Below are 20941 nucleotides of genomic sequence, written 5' to 3' on the forward strand. Positions count from 1 at the left end.
GAGTTAGAGTTGTGGTGATGCGCTCCTGTAAGAACTTGCATTGCAAGTGTATTGTAATCAGCTTGATTTGATAATACATTGTGCGAGTTTTGGAGGGTGGGGTTTTTCTCTCAAAAGGTTTTCCCCACGGTAATCACTGTGTTATGTGTTCATTGCTATTTTGTTTATGCTTTATTGTGCATTTCTTGATATCTTAGTAATATTTAAGTTGAAATTTGCAAACCGTCCTCTCAAGATTAGCGTAGGAAGCATTTCCGCACACCTTTGCTTTCTTACACTGTTGATGGTAAAGAGTTGTTTGACAATGGAGGATATGATCGTGAGAGCTGTTTTGGGAGTTGGCTTGCCAGGGTATTATAAAGCAGGCGTATATCTATATGATGTTTTCAGCGGGTCTGAGCGTAACAAATTCGAAGAAACTGTGGCAAGATTGTTGCCGATCATGAAAGAGCTATCCAAGTCGACTTCGCGAGCGGCCCAGAATTTTTCGCTGGAACGATTCCAACAATTCCACAACAATATTGTCGAGGGCAACTGGCTGGTAGAGGAATGCCCGAGAATTTGCATTTGTCTCCGGCAATTCTGGGTCGCATATCGCGTTGAGAAGTTGCAGGAGTATACCAACAAATTCATTCAGACTGACCTTCCGATCATCATGGCATTCAAACAAGATCAAGAGCAGATTTCTCAATCCGCCCAACTGGAAAAATTGAGTCGAGATATGCAAACTTTGATTCAATTGTATGATCGAAACTTGGGGACTCTCTTTGAATTCGCTACTCATTTACAGGGAAATTCTCAATCCACCCAACAAGAAACTGTAACTCATGGGCAGAATTCTCAATCCACACAACTGGAGAGCGTGTGTGGAGAAAAAGAAACTTTGGGTCGAAGTGGGGAACAAGCACAACATACTCCGATTTCAGAGGAGGATGAGAGCCAACCCCCAGATCTGTCGCCCTACTTGCTAGGTTTTGATGATCACATAATGCAATTGAAGAAGTTTGTGTTGGAGGAGCGAGTGGATGTGGTTAGAATTACAGCCATGGGTGGAGCAGGAAAATCCACACTTGCAGCGGCTATTTGTGATGAGAATGAAATCAGAGGTAATTTGCTCTCTTTATGGTTTACACAATTTCACTTGCATAAATTTACCCAAAAGATCATCTATCTTTTCTTAGTATCATCTACCCTAATGCTTCTAAATTCTGTTTTGTCCTGTTTTTCCATCGATGTTGTATTTAGATTCGAGTAACCTTCGCATTAAGTTAGGAATACTATTTTTGGTGTGGGATAAGATGCTTGACGCTTATATTAGGTTTTCTGCTTTTTACTAAAGATTATATAATAAGATTCAAAATATTATCAATCTTAATGTTTATCAACTAAACCATCATCTATTTTAATATTTCTGAATTCTATTTTAGTTTTAAATTGTCTTGCTTTTGTATTGGGTGTTTTATTTAGGTATGAAATTTTTGGTGTGAAATTCTTTTCATTTATAAAAAAATAAAATAAAAATCTTTAACTTTTGTGAGGCCTCACCTCAACTCAGTTTGACATTCAGTGGATTTTATATTTTAGACTATTATGGATACTTTATTTTGATGCATTTTGAGACTTAGAACTTATATGATTTCAGGATTTGGATAACATTGCTATGATTTGATGATTTACTTACATGCTTTATGAGATAGAACACTACATGATTATTGGATAGAATGATATTGCAATGATAGATGTCGTTATTGAATTTGCAGGACTTTACTCTGAATATAGAACTATGATGTATGTTTAGTTTATGTGAATTGGGATGAAAATTGCTTATGTGAAATTGTTTGATAAAAGATGTATTCAATCTGTGTAGATGAAAATTGTATGCAAGTAATGATGTGTATTGTTATATTATTGAATTATATTATATTTGGATATTTGGAAGTACTAATGTGTAAATTGAGATGCGCATGAAATTTACCATGTGACCATGGAAAATTACGGAGAATCAAACCTAGACTTATGTATGTTTGTAAGCCAGGGTTTGTCTATTTGGAGAGACAACACCCCGTTTGTGTTGTATTTTATTCGTAACAGTATATGCTGCATGAGTGTTAAGTGTTATTTAATTTTATTGTGTAAAAGCCTCAAGAGACAATTTCATGTTTTATTTTTGTAAAAGTATTTTATTAAGTGTCACTTGACACGTGTGGATTTAAATTTAATATTTTATTTTGTCTCTTGGTGGGAAAGTGTTTAATTATAGTTTTCTTAAATAAATTAATGTGTTGTCATAAATATTTTGGGAATATAATATTTGGAGTGGTCAACTTATGTTTGACCCGAAAATAAACTTCAGAGGGGTTTAAAATGGGTTAAATGAACACCTAGGGGTAGTTTAATAGGGTTTCCTAAAGCCCATAAGGTATACCTAGGGGTTAGGGGTAATTTTAGGCAAGTTTCTACTTTATAATGATCTTTTTAACGCTTTAAAAATTGGCTTTTCTGAGTTGAGCGAAAATTGAAAATTGAAGTTAAATCAAATCAAGATTTTTCCTTTTGGAATGGGAATCTTTTTGCATTTTTGCTTTCTTTCTTCTTTTTGGTTTTTTTTTTTAGAATCCTGTGAGAACTCAGAGAGTGAGCTTCTTAAGGAAGATTTTTGGGAATAGCAGGGTAATCACCCACTCTCCATTTTTGGAGACAGAAGAAAATTTAGAAATTGAATAAGGGTAGAAGGAAAAAGATTTGTGGATTGGGCAGCTCTTCATCAGATATCATAATAACCTTTGGGCAGATTAAGGTTGGTTTCAATTTTTACTTTTAATGTCTTCTTCTTGTTTATGTCTGGAAGTGGTTTGAATAAGAAATCTGTATTCTTGAAAGTTTATGTTTGAAATTCTTTTGGTATTTTGTTTTAAGAATTGATGTGTTTTGGGAGTTTTCTCAAGATCTCTTACTCTTGGGAGAGAAGAGGATCTTGAGGGTGGTAGCAGTGACAGCCCTCGAGTGAGAGACTCTCTTTTGAGAGCGATCACAAGGTATCTTTGTGTGACCCTTGCTGCATGGCCTGTTTGTGCAATGGGGGTCATAAGGAGGGTTATAAGGCTAGAATGCCTTTGGGGGGCATAAGGAATAAGGGGTTGAGAATTCTTGATATTTTATTGTGCCATGAGGTGGCTTCTTGTTTATTTCATACTTGCAGTTCTCCTCAGGGTATTTGGTCCACTACCACCCATTGAAAATGTTCATCACCAGAGTGTGGTGCTGTGAAAGCCAAGTTGGGAATGTGTCTGAAAAAAAATCTGTATACAATGCTTTCTATGCGTTTGCCTATATGTTACCCGTCTAGGAATTGGTTCTCCGAGCTCGGGGGTGGCTACCAGTTAGCCTAGGCTGGGAGGTGAGCACTCTGTGGTCATATTTGTGTCTTCTTTTATGCAAGAAAATCAGAGAAAAGAGAATAGGAACCATGAAAGAGATACAGAAGATTGTTATTGAAGATACTTGAATTTCAATTGCAGATGTTTGTTTAAAGTTGTTATGGAAATATGCCTCATTTATAGAAAAGAGAAGCAAGTTGTATTTTGTGAAAGTAGACTTGAAGTTTTATTGTTGTGACTATTCAGAGAAAACATTCTGTAAATTGGAAGATTATCTTAGAGATGTTTTAAATAAGAAAAGCTTGTTATTTCTACTTCTGGTTTATTTGAAAAAGAAAAGTTAATTTGTGTAGCATGCAAAAGCTTTATGTATTTTGGAAAGAAATAAAAGAATTGTTTTCATTTAGATTTTACCTATATTTTTACTTGAGGCAAAATAGAAGTTTAATTATGCTGAAAGATTTTAAGTATTTTAAATGAAAAAAAGTTGTTTTATGTGAATAATTTATTAGAAGAAAAAAATCAATGAGTTTCTTTATTTCCAGAAAAAGTATAATGTAACTTTGAATAGTATTCTAAATTGTATTTTAGTTAGCATTGTTTTAAAAGCTTATTGATTTTATATATATATACTTATAAATCTGATTTAACTTAATGTTTTCCCTTTATTATATGAGTTTAAAATTTTGCATGTAAATACCCTTTTAAAAAATATATATATATAAATTTACTTGGAAATAAATTTCATCTTTTTAACTATGAATATAAAAGTTATGTGTATTTAAATATATACATATATATATATATATTTATATTTATATATATATATATATATATATTTATATATTATATTTAAAAAAAAAAATTAAAAAAAAAAATGTTTTGGGTCCCCGCGGACTCCACTATGTGTACGCACAGTGGACGACCGCGCGGCGCCCACTGTGTGCACACACAGTGGAGCCGCTTGCGGCTCCCACTGTGTGGGCACACAGTGGACGACCACGACCGCCACTGTGTGGCCACACAGTGGGAAGCCGTCAGCGGCACCCACTGTGTGGGCACACAGTGGTGCCGCGGCGCCCACTGTGCGCTCACACAGTGGCGCGCGCGGCCAAGCCGCCTCCCAAACTCCCGTGACCTGCAAACAAAGAAACCATGGCCGCCTTTGGGGTCTTCGGCCCAGCAAGGAATTTTGACTGTAAAAAAAAATATATGGGTTAAACCCTAGCCCGAATGGGGCTAGGGCAGTTCAGTTTTAAAAAAAATAAAAATATTAATTAGTTTAGATGTTTTATAAGTGGTAAAATTAGAACCCTAATTAGGGTTGGAAAAAAAATATGGTTTAATAATTAGGAAGTTAAAAATGGCTTTTGAATTAGAGTTAAAATATTTAACATATAAGTAATATATATATATATATATTTATGTTTCCATATATATATATGGGAATATATATATGTATATATATGAATTTTGAGCATTTTGAATATGTAATTAAATTATAAATATATATATGTATGTATATACAAATATGTATATATATATATATATTTATATATTCCTGATTTTAATTTGGAATAAATTATAAAGAGAAATTTTTAAAAAAATTTGATAAGACTGTATAGTCATATTGGAGGATAAATTAAAAATTCCTCTCCGAGTTTCTTTAGCTTGATTGATTTAATAAACCTATTGACTAGGTATCTCTTGGAGATAGAATTAAACCAGTAGGTTTTCCGCAATTAAAATTTAACAATTTATCGATGCTTAGTTCGTTTCAGAATTAGCTCGAATTTAATAATGGAAGTTTCACTAACGTTTGTCGCAAGAGTGAACTTGTTAATTAAATTAGTATGTTTTTAAAAAAAAAATTTGTTCCGTTTTTGCCCTAAATTTTGGGCATGACAACTTTGTTTGGTATTCTTTATAGTTAGAGATTACTTTTCTTACTTTTATTCTGTGTGGCTTGTCAATTTATTTAAGTTGCATTATTAATACTTGTTTTATGCAATATTATTGCACTCACAAGTTCAATTAATCAATTATTTTTTAACTTAATATATTGTAAAAATTATTTATCTACGCTATGATTAATTTAAAAAATTTGGTATTATAGAAACAAATTTTAAAAATGAGATTTTTTAGGGTTTTTTTTCTTGAGATTTATTTACAATAAAAAAAATGTCTATTTTAATTATTATTTATAATAGTATAAATAAAGTGATTTTTCTATATAAATATTAATTTTTTTATTTTACAAAATATAAGTAATAAAATTAATTGTAATTTGGTTCATTTTATTTAAATTAAATTAAATATAAATATTTCTATTAAAGTAAGAATTATAGTTAATTTTACATAAATACAATTAAAATAATATAATTTTAAAATAACAATAATTCAAACTTATAATAATAAGATTTGCAACAAATATTTTTATTACAATACTGTGAAGGCAAGTAGTCTTACTTGACACTTTTATTTTAATACGTACATGTATGTTAACATTCAATTTTATAAGACATGTTAGCACTAATGTTACATTACAATAATATAATTATAATTAGGTTCCTTACAGGTTTATATATTTGATTATTAAAACTATAGTTATTTCCTTGTTTTAATATTGTATGTTTCTAAATATTGTTGGAATGCCTCTCCTAGTTAACCATGTAACTCCTTTCCACATTCTTGAGCCAAATTTTTATAGTCTCTATAGTTCTGCCACAATTTATCTTTCTACTTCTTTAGCTTTCTATGATTTTAATAATAGATATTAATGCACAAAAATTACACACAATAAAAAACAATGACAATAGCTGTCATAAATTATAAAAAAATAATACATTCATCTTTGACTTTAGTGATTATGATACATAAATTAAAATAAAAAATTAAATTATTATTTTAAATATTTTTATTTCAATTCAATCAAATCTTAAATATGGAAAAAAATTGATATTAAATTATTTATAATTTTTTAATTTTTAATAATTAATATTTAAAAAAAAAACATTCAAATGACTAAACTCTCATAAAAATTTCCTTTGTCAGATAGGTACTTGCATAGAGTCATATACATTGTGGTTTCACAAAATCCACATCTTCTAACTATACTGAAGAGCATGTGGAGAGACATTGTTGGGGGACGAGCACCTAATTTTAGAAATGTAGAAGACGCACATAACAAATTGCAATTCCAAATAAAGTCAACAAAAAATGAACCGATTCTGGTAGTAGTGGATGATGTTTGGTCCAGGTTAGACTTGGAAAAACTGTTATTTGAAGCGGAGCAATACACGACTATAGTAACAACGAGAGATAAAAACGTCATTCCAGAAGGGCCCAAGACACGCGTTTATGAGCTACCGTTGTTACAAGAGGGGCATGCTCTGTCACTTTTCTGCTACCATGCTTTTAAAGAACCCACCATTCCAATTGGTCGTGATAAAGATCTAGTTATAAAGGTGGCCTCTTACTCACTATGCCTCACCTGTTCTTTGTTTACTTGCTCTCTTCAACTATATCCTCCAGATTTGAATTCTTCATGATTACTGGTACTCGCGTGCAGGTGCAACAACAGTGTAATGGTCTGCCACTAGCTCTTAAAGTAATCGGTCGATCTCTGTATGGTAAATCCGACTCTGATTGGAAAGCTACAAGCGATGCGCTTCCAAGAGGAGAATCTGTGGATGATAATCAGATAAATGTTCTTCTTAACAGTTTGGAAACAAGCATAAATGCGCTGAATCCTGGTGAAAAGCAGTGTTTCCTAGACCTGACTGTATTCCCAAAAGGACGAACCATTCCTGCAAATATATTGTTAGATATTTGGGTGTATGTCCGTCGAATGAGACGGAACGATGCTGTTCTTCTCTTACGGAAATTTGCAGCTACTCATCTGTTGGATTTGAAGAAGGATCCCTGGTAAGGAACATTGCTACATATTTCTAACTTCATTATGTTGCTCGTACTTGATACCACATTCGATTGATTGAAGGGTTTCAGAACAACTTTGGAATGAAAAGTTTAGCCTCGCCATATAGGAGTTCGAATCTTCTCGATTGATGTTGGTATGGATCTATTTTAAGATTTTGGAAGCTCTGTGTTACTGATTTGCTAGACAGTAATTCCTTGCATGGGAGTCTTTCTTCCCTGTCATCAGGTCTGCCTTAATCGCGAAGCTATCATTCCATACAAGTAATAATAGGAAATCTCGCTGAAATATACAGTTTGAAAATTAATCTCTACTAGTACTAGGCAATGAAGATGAAATCATACAAAACGAATAAATGTAATTATACAGAATCTATCAAGTCAGTATGAAAACAAATATAAGAAAATATTAAAAAAGCCATGTTTTGAGTGTTTTTTATTTTTTTATTAATTGTATGTTGAAACTTGAGAGCCGCGGGAACGTCCTACATTTCAAAAAAAATTGAAAAGGAAAAGTTTTGTCCCCAAGACACGCTGAATTCCTTTTTAACTTTCACCTGGTTTCTTATAATAACCTGTTTCCTGATGTCTGATGGCAGGACCCCGGGAATCGCAGATGACTGCATGGATGGATATTCCTTTTCCCAACATGATGTAATGAGAGAATTGGCCCTGTTTTTGGCTGAGCGGGAAAATGAGATTCATTCTAATAGGTTTTATATGTCGAAAAGGCAATCTGAGCTCCTCCACGAATGGCAAACAGACGGAGATCGTTTATGTAGAGCTCAGATTGTTTCCAGTCACACAGGTAACTGCTACAGCTACTCCTTTTTTTATTATAATTCAAGAATGCCTGTGACATTGCTCCCTACTCCAAAAAATTCAACATTTATCACGCAGATTTTTTAAAACAATATTAATCATAGCATATAATTGACTTCCATCATTGTTGGGAATATATAGGGGCAATAAAAGAAACACAATGGTCCGAAATGGATTTCCCAGTGGCGGAAGCTTTGATTTTATATTTTACTGAAAGTGAATATTGCATTCCAACATTTTTGAAGACAATGAAAAGACTCAAGGTTCTGATAATACATAATGACAATTCAAAACGAGCCAAGCTCAGTGGACTGGCTGGTTTCCAAGCACTTTCTCAGCTTAAAACTCTGTATCTTGAAAGGCTGATAGTTCCTCCTCTAAATGAGGACTGCAAAGGTTTAAAGAGTTTACAGAAAATATCTCTGACTCTATGTGAATTGCTCGGTAAGGATACAATTTTCAACTTTCCTGGGGTTTTGGAATTTAATGTGAGCTACTGCATTGATCTTGAAGAGTTGCCAGCAGGACTCTATTCTTCAAGTTCCCTGGAAATTTTGTCAATTACTAATTGCCATCGCCTTGCAAAGTTACCTGATGAGATGGGTAGGTTTGAATCACTTAAGCAAATAAGATTGTTTGAATCACCAGGCTTGAAAGCCCTGCCATCCTCCATTTGCAATCTTAGAAGACTAAAATTCCTTGACATCTCGTCGTGCATAGGTTTGAAGGTGAACAGGTGGGAACGCTGTGAATTGAAGGAAACTCTTCAAACAGTAGCCAAACTGCGATCCCTTAAAAACGTGATTTGTGATGAGAAGAATGAGTGGCTGTTCAAAAGGACCTCCAGGACTGACCTTAAAGTTGAAGTTTTTGCGGAGCAAGAACCTAATTTGGATTGGCTGGATTTGGGGATTTGAATGGACGAAATTAGAGTTTTGATGGGCAAACCAAACAATGTGTTTGAAGCTCTTAGCCGTGTACGGCTCTATATGCTGTGTGTTGGATGCTTCTATCTGCGTAGGCTTTCATAGAATAGAATAATTTTAACATTTATGAGGTCGGACATAATTTATGGGGTAGTAGACTTTATTTTTTATCTTAACGATGAACTTCATTTTTCATAATCTTCAAACAAAATCCACACTGAAATAGATCTGATTATTTAATCCAAATGTCACTTTGCACTCCTGAATAACACAGTTTTACGAAATTAGAGTTTTGCTACATATGTGATACAGTATGCTGTCTGTAATTTTTTATGTTGTTACATTATCTTTGCTTATAGGAAAAGAAACTGCATTTTACTTCTGTTTCCAAATAGAATTTATTAAATCAAGAATGAAAAACAATAGTTTTAGGTAAATTGTTTCACAAATTTGTAATTAATAAATATATTATGTAAATGTCTATATTATATTTTATTCTAATGAATATTTATTGATTATTACAATAGTAAAATATGTATATTTATATTATTTTTTATTTATTTAACAAATTTTTTTAATATATTTATCTATTATTAATTATCCAATTTTATTTATAATTGAACTTATTTTCTTAATCTATTTTCTATCCTGATACATATATCTCAACATCTTTACTCTTTACCTTATCTAGTATATTCATTTAAATTATCCATTTATTAAATTTATGCAAACATTTATTCATAGGTATTCTTTTATTCATGAGATTTGACTTTTTTTCATTTGTTTTGGAGTGACTTTGATCACTAATGTAAGATTGACCCCCTGTTCTTAGATTTTACCTTATTCAACTCTTTTTATCCATTCCTTTGGATTACATGATTATAGATTTAGTATGTAAAATTTCCAAATTCAAATTCAAATTTTGATTGTCTAAGATTAAACATGATCAGTTGGCACCTCATGAATACATTGCTCCAAATCACGGTGCGAAAAAATTCATGTATCAATAAAAAAAGGCAAAACCAATTATTACGATCAATAATGATATGGCTAATATGGAAGATCCTATGTTATAGTTGTTTTTCTTCCACGACAGTTGTGGAAGGATGCCAAAAATTTAAAGTGGATGCTCTATACAACAGAGAAGTATTTTTGACCAATCTAGTGACATTTGAATTCTTCATGGTGTGATACTTGTTTTCTAATATATTTTTTTCCATCAACATTTTGAATCACACTATGTGATTCATCATCAGGATGAAAAGAATTTCTGATGAATATTTGGAATTCTTTTCATCCTTATGATGAATCATGGAGTGTGAATCGAAACATTGATGGAAAAAAATACACACAATCGAATCCAGAAAAATACATTAGAATACAAAATGGATTGTGGAAATCTCATAGCTTTAAGTGATACTTGTTGTCTGAGGGGATGACATTTATCAATAGGAAAATGAGTATGGCTCTAGTAAAGTTGATTCAAGGAGATTGGGTGCATATTTTTCCAGAGCTATAGAGGTAAAACTAACCAAAAGTAAAACAAGATAACATGTTGTTGCTTTCATATTCTGGTAGTTAGAAGATTAATTATGAATAAAATGGCTTTGAGATTTGGTTTCATGGGGCAGTTTTTGCATATGCTTTGATCCCACTTATTAAATAACATGATATCAACTATGTCTATATTTGCATGCATTGTAAAGCAATCATTGAATTTTTCCTTGCCCTATCTAAGGGAATGATACACAGGGACTCGACGGATGTATCAAGCATTGCGATGCCTTGTAAGAGATAGTAAAACTTTTAGTTCTAGGTAGATAGCCATCCAATGGCTAATAAAGATGCTTCATCTAGGGATTTTTTTTAATGCTTGTAAGGAGAATAATAAAGTCTATTGATAAGTGAGATGTGTTATTTTAGAAAATCCCAATAGGGTGTGTTGAAGATGTTTTTTTTTAGTTTTTCAATGAATGGAGTTATGTGTTGAAGTCCTCTAATGATGAAACTTGTTCATTCTTATTAGTGTATTAGTTGTAAAGATATAATTTGAGGTTGATTTTAGACATTGAGTAATTGACATAAGGTTAAAGTACTCTTTTGATAGACCCACATGACTCAATATTGCATCAACCATCTTTTATATACTTTACTTTCTCACACATCCTTGTTTTAGCTTTGGGGTCTATATTTACACGTATTTCAAATCTCACTTATGACTACCTTTTTTATTTATAAAAAATCTCATTATATGTATTAAGGTATTGATTTTTTGTTGCATAGTTTTGTGTATCTTACCCTTCTTGCTTTTAGATAGATCTTCTTTCAATTATGGTTTTTTATGGCCCTCTATCCTTTGCATTTATTCATGCTTTTATTATGATTTATAACATTTATATACAATTTGTGACATGCAATCCATTTTCTATAATTCACTTATAACATTCCTGCAAAGAGGGAAATTTGATTTAGCAATTTGCAACATAGAAGGGAGAAACCACTAAATCAATTTTCACTTAGGACCTTTACATTCAAAAGAGGGAAGCGAATCCACTAGATTCAATCACACATCAGATAAGGACTGAATACTAATTCGGTTGGACTGGTTTTGGTCTCCTCTTTTGTAAGTTGAAATGGTGAAATTAGGTAAAGTGCTGAAAAATGAACGTAAAAATAAGAAAACAGTGAGCTACAGATGCGACATTTTCGCGTGCACTTGGATATGAGAAGTATAAGCCGAGCAAGATTTGACCCTTGAAAAATTTCCTAAAAAGTCAGGACCATGGTGCATCACAATGGTCTTTTGAACTTTCCACATGCCAAAGCGGGATGATTCGTCTTTGTGAATAAAGCTTATTCTGAAGAGTACAACTCTATATCTGTTTCCTACACACAGAAAGAAAGGAAAAGAGCTTGGGAATAGGGGTAAGCCTAAATCAAACCCGGGTTTGGAATTAAACTCGAATGAAATATTGCAAATACTTGAAATAAATGATGGAAAGGTATACCTCAGATTTGCAATGACTGATAATGATACTTTGCTTCATGAATGTAATCACATATGTTGTATGAAATGACATGAACATGACAAAACCCTAATCTTACACACATGCTTGCATGGGAATGATCTAATGTTTCTTGACAATGGATAGATGAAGAATATGCAACCTAGAAATTGTTGATGATAAATATTTCAATTCTTCATTACTTGAATGTAGTTCTCCCACTTTCACCTATATTTACCCTTATGCCTAAATAACCATCTTCTTATATACTTGCCCTTCATCAAACATATTAATTTTTTGACGTAGGCCAACATGGGGAGGGGATTCCCGCCCAAATTTTGGATAGGGAAAAGGGTTTGAATTGGGCCCCAATTAGGGAGGACCATGGCATGGCGTCATTGTCCCAGTCAGGACCAAGACGCCATGCCCTAGTCCTACCCCATATTTGGGCTAGGGTTGAGGTGTAATACAAGGTGGAATGTGATAATATGACATTTATTGTATGGTAGAGTCATAAATGGGTCCTGATAAAACATAGGGATGAGAACACTAAGGTGAGGGCCCCAAATGCGGTCAAAATTGCAAGGGGCACAATTTTAGGATGCTACACATTCTATCACACGATGGGATGATTTTATTTATAGAAGCATTATATCATCATATATACACCTGTTTTTTATTTAGACCTATTACCTTTCCTTTTGTTAGATACCCTTTAATTCTTGATGGTGGTTGTGTTTCATATTTCTTCTATGGAGAATGGTAGTAATGTGCTTGATCCTAATCATATGTTACTCGAGTTCAACAAATTTATTGTGAAGAATATTATCAATATACATACACTCTCCAATTTTACAAATGATACATTATGTAATGAGGATACAATCGGTTCACCTACTTATGACATTGTTGCACCTTATGATGATAATATTTCAGCATGTCTATCCATATGGTTTATGATTCTTCATGTCTAGCATCTCATGGTAAACCTAGTTCTATTCTACCTTTCATGACTTAAGTGTTGCTGCAAAAAGTGGAAGTGTTTTTCTCAATTTCTCAAAATTTGTTATAGTTGATTTCAAAATTCGAAGCACTTAAACATTGAATCTTTAAAAAGTTTAGTAATGTAACATGTGGTATTCCAAGTCTAGTTTTGAAATATGTAATTTATTCTAATACCTAGATGATATAATTTTATTTTCAATAGACGTGTATTAAAAACATTGTTTAAAAGTCACTTTCTCAAAACCATAACATGCACAGACGTACAACCATCATATTTTGACCCAAATAAAAGTATTTTTCTAATTCCGTTTCTGGAAAAGATGTGTAACATACTAAATATTGATGAAGATTTTTTTATGATTTTTAAGAAAAATATTTTTTATTATTATTTTATTGGCCATATTTGTTGTTTTGAAAACCCCTCATGTACAACAACCATAGTGAGACCTAATCTTATCATTTTTAAATTTTTTTCATTGTTTAAATAATTGTGTGTAGATCAATGCCATATATTTTTTTTAGAAGAAACTTTAAAAATTAAAAATTATTTTAAAAAATGAGAAAACTTGATATTTCAAGTTTAAGGACCAGATTCATTAAAAATTAATTGAAAATAGAAAAACTAATCAAAACCTAAGAATTTTAATATATTTGAAATTTAGAATTTATCATTTATAATGGGTTTTAAGTTCGTAAAAAAATATAAAAAAAATTCATCAAACATATGTCTAAAGTCAGTCTTTTCTCTTGAAATTGACATGACCTTGTACTTGCAAGTCCAAAGCTAAGGGTCATCTCACCATGCCTTTTCTCGATCCTAAATCTAAAACAAAATGAAGGTGGGCATTTCAAATTTATATTTAGGTTACCCATTTGTAAAATAGAATGTATATCCATTTTTTATTTATAATAGTTTAAATAACAGGTACCCATTATTTTTTTGGCTCACGATTTTGAAGCATAATAGGTACCCTTTGTTTGCCTCACAATTATAAAGCATAACAGGTACCCATTATTTACAAAATCAACACTCATTTTTGTCATCATTTTTTGGTATTTTATATGGCCATTTATTCACTTTTAGACCATATATGACAGTTTAAAAAATTATTGGACCTAAGTATTCATTGACATGCTAGATTGTTTTCTAAAACTGTATATATGAAACTTCAAATTATTAATAAACTATAAAAAAATATGGTTGGTAATATATATTATATAATATTATAATTTTTAATATCCATATATATTATTTTATAATATTTATTATAAAAATAAAAACTTATTTAGAATATTTTGAAATGGTAAGTTTAGGTTGTTTCTAATTTTATAACATTTTACTATGACATTTTAGAATAGTTTCTATTTTAATTATAAACAAGATATTTGGGTATGAATTTAGAAACTTACATAGTAAACTTAAATTTTTTGCATGCATATATTATTGATTTATCATTGTTTTCTAAATTTTTACACTCTTTTTATCCATATAAAGATATCATATGTGCTACAAAAAATGAAAGGACAAGGATTTTCATTTCTTTTCATGAAACAACATTTGCATTTTAATTATCATATTTATGCAAACTACATTGTAGACAACCACAATTAAAAACTTTAAAATTACCATTAAGCTCTTTGTGAGAGAAAATAATATTTTTAATACTTTGTGTATATTAAATATTTTTTTTGATAATTAATATTTTTCTTAAAATGTCAAATGAAAGGTATTGGAATGACAAAACCATCATAAAAAATTTATATGACTGGTAGGGGTGGCCATCAAATTCCAGGCCTAACTACAAACACAAAGAGATAGAGTGTTAAAGACACCTTGATTATTCCATCTTTCTTATCCTATTTCAATGTATCTCCCTTCTCTCTTATGCACATCTTGTTTGGGCTAGGGATATGGGTAAAAGCACAAACCTGTGTCACACTTTTATAAAAGAAGTGACCAACACAACTAAAATTGTTCAACTTCAATCGCATAAAGGTGAAATTTCTAATTTGAATTTCAAAATGATATAAACTAATGAGATTTAAAATAAGTCATGAATTTTATGCCTGTTATTCTCTAAATTTTGAAAAAAATATATTTTTTTAAAATATATTTAAAGGTAGATATTTTATTGTTGAAAATTAGGGGGTCTAGTTGGCATCACCAAAAAAATGAAATTTTTATTTTTATTTTTTCCTAATTACAATTTTTCAAATAGATGATATACATATGCAGTGCAGGAAAATAAATAAATAAATTTTGATGTATTTTTTTCACGTAATGACATTTTAAAGTCCAACATAGCTGAATTTGATAGTTTTCATTTTCAAAAAAATAAATTATACCCTTTTGGAGAAGATTCTCTCCTCTAGTGAAAAACATAGTTTGTAAATTATTTTAATATGATTTAATATTTAAAAAAAAATTCAAATCAACGTTTTCTCAAATTTAATAAACCTTTTTGTAATATTTACAAAATAAAACATATTAAAATTATTAAAAACATGAAAAAAATTTATATGTCTAGATACTTGACTTTGAGCTCTACAAAAGGGTATTTTAAGATTTAAAAAAAAAATATTTTGACTATAGAAAAACACAACAAAAGTGAAAATTTTAGAATTCACTAAAAAATGATGATGTGACTGCCACTTAGGATGCCACATAAGCATGTTTGGCAAGAATAGTTTTGGTCAAAAAGAATTTGACCAAAACCATTTCAGTCGAAACCCTTTTGGCTGAAACTATTATGGGCTGACATGTTTTGGCCAAAAAGTGGACAGCTTGTGGCAGTTGCCTAGGAGACCAAGCTCCTATAAGATCATTTCCTTTATTTTATTTTTTTGTTTTTTGTTTTTGCAGATAAATTTGGAGGTAAATTTGAAGGTATATTTTGTATGGAACTTGTCATTTGCTTGATGCTAACTTCAGTTTATTAACTTAGAGAATATGTTAATATTATTATAAATTTCCTCTGAAATATGGTAGTATCTACATCCTCTTTATTGAAATTATTTCTATGCATATTTATATCTAATTATTAGAGTGACCTATTACTTATAACATATTAATTGATACAATCACATTTTCTCTAAAATAATGCCAAAAAATAGGAAATTTATATATTTAAGCTTGGACATTGTTTATTATAACAATTTTATAGAACTGGGTTCTATAACAAACTCTAGATGCCCATTTTCTTGCTAATTGTGCAAATCGTTAAGTAGGTAAGTAAAGATAACATAAGTTTTCTTATACTAAAACCATAAGTAAAGATGTTGAGTTATTTTAAGGTATAGACTCTTATAACATATGTTTTATAGGTAATGGTATGTCTTTACAATCCTCTAGATCATGACATTTGCTCTAAAAATTTTACTTTTAATATCTTCTTAGAGTATGGATCCTTGGGTTGATTAAATAAAATTATGAATCAATTTAATTTTACATTTATTTATAGAATTTTTTGAGAAATTGCTTTTTATTCATTTTAATTATATAACTTAGGTGTTAATTTTGACTACATATAGGTTTCCATTTGGGAGACCTATTTTCTTTTATGACCTTAATTGGGAGTGTGTTTTTATTAGATTAGATAACATTTTGATTTTGTGCATTAAAAAGAACCCTTGTTTGAAGTCTTTGGTGCACCTGCACACTTTGTGTTGTAGAACCCTAAGGTATTTTGTGAAAGTATCCTCTCCCATCACCTTCACATATCTTGGGTGTAAGATAAATCACTAAAAATATTCTTCTTCTTCTTCTTTGGGTGAACTCGCAATGTTGGTTTCCACTTTTTCGTACATCCTTATTTTTGCTGAAATCATACATTTTTTAGAAAATATAATGATTTAAGCTTTAGGAGGTCCCATTTGAAGTAATTAATTGAAGAGAGTTAGATCAAAGGCTCTTAGATAAAAATTTCTTGGATAGAACCTCTCTACTTCTAAATCATACTTTCAATGGAGTCTCCTTTGTATCTATCAAATGTTGATAAAAAACCAATTTTACATTATCTTTTGGGGGGTCAAATAAATTCATTTAGAAGTTTTGTTTTTTTAAGTATTTAGCCCTTATTATAAGCTTTCCAAATAGTATTATTTTTAATATATTTAATTTCATATATATATATATATATATTTATTTATTTATTTATGAATGTAGGGTTTTTACCGAACATGAATTTCTTTGTTCAATGCTTATGGAAAAATAGTAAATGTCACCCACAAAATTTTGAAAAATATTTACCAACTAGGTATTGAAGTTTTTTATCCAACAGAAAAACCAAAACTGATTTTTCGTTACATATACAACAAGCTATGTAATATCAAATGGACATATGTCAAAATTACAGTTAACTTGACTTCAAATATTAATAAAATATAAAATATTGAAGATAATGTTACAAAACCAATTGCAAACACTAGATATGGATGTTACAAAACCAAATTCAAAATAATCACGTTCATATCTATTATAGAAAAAAAGTTATGCTATACAGAGTGAGGATCACTCTTTAAAAATTATCAAAAAAAAAATTTATAATCTACATACAAAATGACAAAAATCATTAGTTCACATCATCTACAAATTCCTTACGGTTTAGAAGTAATAGGTGTGTGAATATGAGGTTTTTTCCAAAAAATGAATATTGCACTGTCAAATTTGAAAACAAAGTGTAACCCACTATTGTGGGTTCACCCCTTTTCTAGAGAGGCTTGTCTTTGGAGAAGCTATCTCTCCTTAGGGGATTACCTCAAAGTGGTTTTTCATTTGGGCCGCTATATAAAAAATGTTGGCAGTGGGCCAACGACCCTTGTAGGGATTCGCGACATGGTTTAACAACCTCCTATGGATTCTATAAGTCTAGTGGTTGTATTGGGCATTGACAGGTCAATATTTTGGTGCAACGACAACCCTAGCTTGTAACAAATGGTATTAAAGCCTGGTCACAGGTTCGAATCACACAAGCCACAACGAGTGACGTTGGGAGGGGTATTGTTGGTAGTGGGTCAGTATCCTTGCAGGGATTTGAGACATGGTTTAATAGCCTCCTGTGGACTCTATAAGTCTAGTGGTTGTATCGATCATTGACAGGTCGAACTTTTGGTACAACAACAACCCTAGGTTGCAACAAAAAATAACTGGCTAAATCTTGGTTCTTAACTCATCTTTCTTGGGACCGAGGTCTATTGAATTATCCTTAAGGATCCTCACGTGGTTGACTAGAGACTTAAGTGTCTCACACTATAATATTTTAAGGTGAGTCCTTTGTATAGTGACTAGAAACCTTATTTAGTGGCCCACCCTATTTATTGAGTTGTTGGTGTCATTCTCAGTGCAAGGGTGTATTTGGTTTTTCCCCAAGATACTCACCATATGGCTCCCTTGAGATGAGACAAAAATTCTCATCTTAGCTTAAGTTACTTGTATATTTTTGAGGAGAGGGTGAATTGCTCATCCTTCCAATCCTGGAGGCCCCTACCTATCCTCTCATGCAAAGAAAAGAGTGTATATGCCCATTTAGTTGTCCCTACATTTGTGTCAAAGGAGATTCCAAGATGTGGACTATTATTGTTGCCATGAGACCTTGACCTTAGGATAAGAACTTGTGTTTGATGTGTTTATGATTGTGTTGAGACTAGTGGAAATTGTGCTGAATTTGGCCTACAAACATACACATTCACGTAAAATTTTAGACAATCGTACAACAACTATTGTGTCTTCTTGTTTGTAGTGCTTGAGAATTGGCTAAAAAATTTATGCAACACTTCTTAAGTACAATATTGACAATGAGCTTTCAATAACCTTGTTGTATCATTTGAATTCATACATGTACATAATTTACCTAACATCTATCTAGATTATTATTTAGTACATGTGAATTTACTTATACATGATTCATATCCAAAATAAGGTCTCAGGAGAGTCCATAATTTTTCTGCGATACATGGTAGCATTAAATTTATAAAATTCCTTGTCATTTGTGGTCTGCAAGTGATATTTTTGTCATGGTTGCAAATCCTAACAATATAGGTCTATAATATTATCTACTAAGATGCACGAAACCAAAATGCAAATTGTCATTATCAGTGGAAGATGATGATGGGAAACAATATCCCATTGGATCAATTATTGTTGAAGGTACCTATTATCAACAAACAAAGATAGCTAAAAATGGTGTTACATTTATTGATTAAATGCCACCCACCAAAAAGTTCTACTTTATAGTCACTTAGTTATAGTGACAAGATTACATTTGGAGACTTTACCAAAAAGAGGGTGTGGCCACCAAAAGTGGAGATTGCTTATTGAAGATCATGAAAGGATTTTAGAGATAATAAAAGATAGAGAGGATCCAAATTATATGCACCGGACATTTATTTATGTTTGTGAGATTTTGCCAAGATCAAGAGCTCAATGAAAAGTACAATAGAGAGACAAAATATAGGACAAGAATAAACTCTATTTTCATCAATAGATAAATGATCAATAGATCAATAGTTGTTACATACAATGTAAATGAGCCTGCATATATAGGCAAGGCTATATAGATATGTGAGCACACAAACATGACATGTGGCTCAATAAGAAACAAGGGTAGATAGGAAATAGGTGTGGTAGGTAGGAGAAACACTAAAATATTCCACATGAAGTGGATCACCCACCAAAGGTGGAATTATCACTCCACAATAAGTGGATATGATAGAGTAGTAACAAGATCACACTATGAAAGGTGGAAATTCTCCTACACACACTATCTCAATGTGGCACAAACACCCAAGTGTCTCATACCCAAACTACTATGAAATGCATGTCCTAAGTAAACTTTAGTAAGGTGTAATAATATCCAACAAGAATAAATATTTACACCAACACCCCCCCTTAAGTGCAACTTAGGGGGATGCACTTAAGTCTACAATGAACCTAAGAAATGCAAGATGGGTCTCGATTACGAGGCCATGTTAGGTACCCATGTACAAATGCAAATGCAAGGCGAACCAATGCAATGAAATCTCTCACAAAGCGGGGAAAGAGATAAAAACCCAATGGGAAAAAACCCTCCCCCATCAGAGAGATGAAAACTATACAAGAGAACTCCCATAGAAGCATGTGAGGAATAAAACCCCATGTGACGAAAAGTCCCCACATATAAGAGAAGAAAAGAAGCTAGGTAGCCCCCCCTCAATGTAGAATCTACACAAATGATAGAAGCTCAATGATGTATGAAGAAATGCTCCACGAACATCGAACAACATTCCTCCCCTTAGGAAGAAAGAAAGCTAAAGGTGTATCCATGAAGTCTCCCCAATCATGAAGGGAAGATGTAGGAAAAAATATCATTCAATGAATGAAGTCTCTGAAAACTGCTCAAGTGTCCCCATGTCAATGATGAAAGATACCTCCTCCAAAGGTGGTAAAATCCATGATCCTCAGTCACAATGATAGTTCTGGTCTCCAAGTCTCTAATGAAAACTGACTTAGGTGTGAACTCCACAATCCTCCTAGTTGTGCCATGTGTGATTTGATAGATGGAAAGGAAATTGTTTGTCAAATAGGGTACACACAACACATCATTGAAGGAGTTATCCCAAATGGAAATAGATCCTTTCCCAATCACATCCATGTATGTATGATTTCCCATCAAAATCTACGGCATGGTGCAAGGCTCAAATGTAGAAAACATAGACTACGAAGATGCCATATGATGAGAAGCCCCTAAATCTAGAAGCCATCTCCCTGAACCATGACTTGTAGTAGCACAAAGAGATTTTCCTTTTCTTGTCCCAAAAGAGTGAGTCTTCCCACTTGTAGAAGCCATGAATCCTTTCCCTTTCCCTTTTGATTGTGAGGAAGTGGAAGTTGATG

General features: G+C 31.8%; 1 protein-coding gene across 1 annotated transcript; it reads left to right on the forward strand.

The window, feature by feature from the left end:
* Nucleotides 1-304: 304 nt before the first annotated feature.
* On the forward strand, nt 305-9052 carry LOC131060240 (putative disease resistance protein At5g47280). Its single transcript, XM_057993414.2, has 5 exons — nt 305-1106; nt 6432-6844; nt 6949-7304; nt 7913-8121; nt 8277-9052. Exons 1-5 carry the CDS (start codon nt 305-307, stop codon nt 9050-9052), a joined length of 2556 nt encoding a protein of 851 aa, XP_057849397.2.
* Nucleotides 9053-20941: the final 11889 nt, after the last annotated feature.

This window comes from Cryptomeria japonica, chromosome 9, assembly GCF_030272615.1.
Source record: "Cryptomeria japonica chromosome 9, Sugi_1.0, whole genome shotgun sequence".
Classification (NCBI taxonomy): Eukaryota; Viridiplantae; Streptophyta; class Pinopsida; order Cupressales; family Cupressaceae; genus Cryptomeria; species Cryptomeria japonica.

Excerpts from the sequence above, each read along its gene's own strand:
- LOC131060240 (XM_057993414.2), top strand. The coding sequence starts at position 305 with ATGGAGGATATGATCGTGAGAGCTGTTTTGGGAGTTGGCTTGCCAGGG. Across the intron at positions 6,845-6,948 it reads ATAAAGATCTAGTTATAAAG|GTGCAACAACAGTGTAATGG; the intron begins GTGGCCTCTTAC and ends ACTCGCGTGCAG. Across the intron at positions 8,122-8,276 it reads GATTGTTTCCAGTCACACAG|GGGCAATAAAAGAAACACAA; the intron begins GTAACTGCTACA and ends GGGAATATATAG.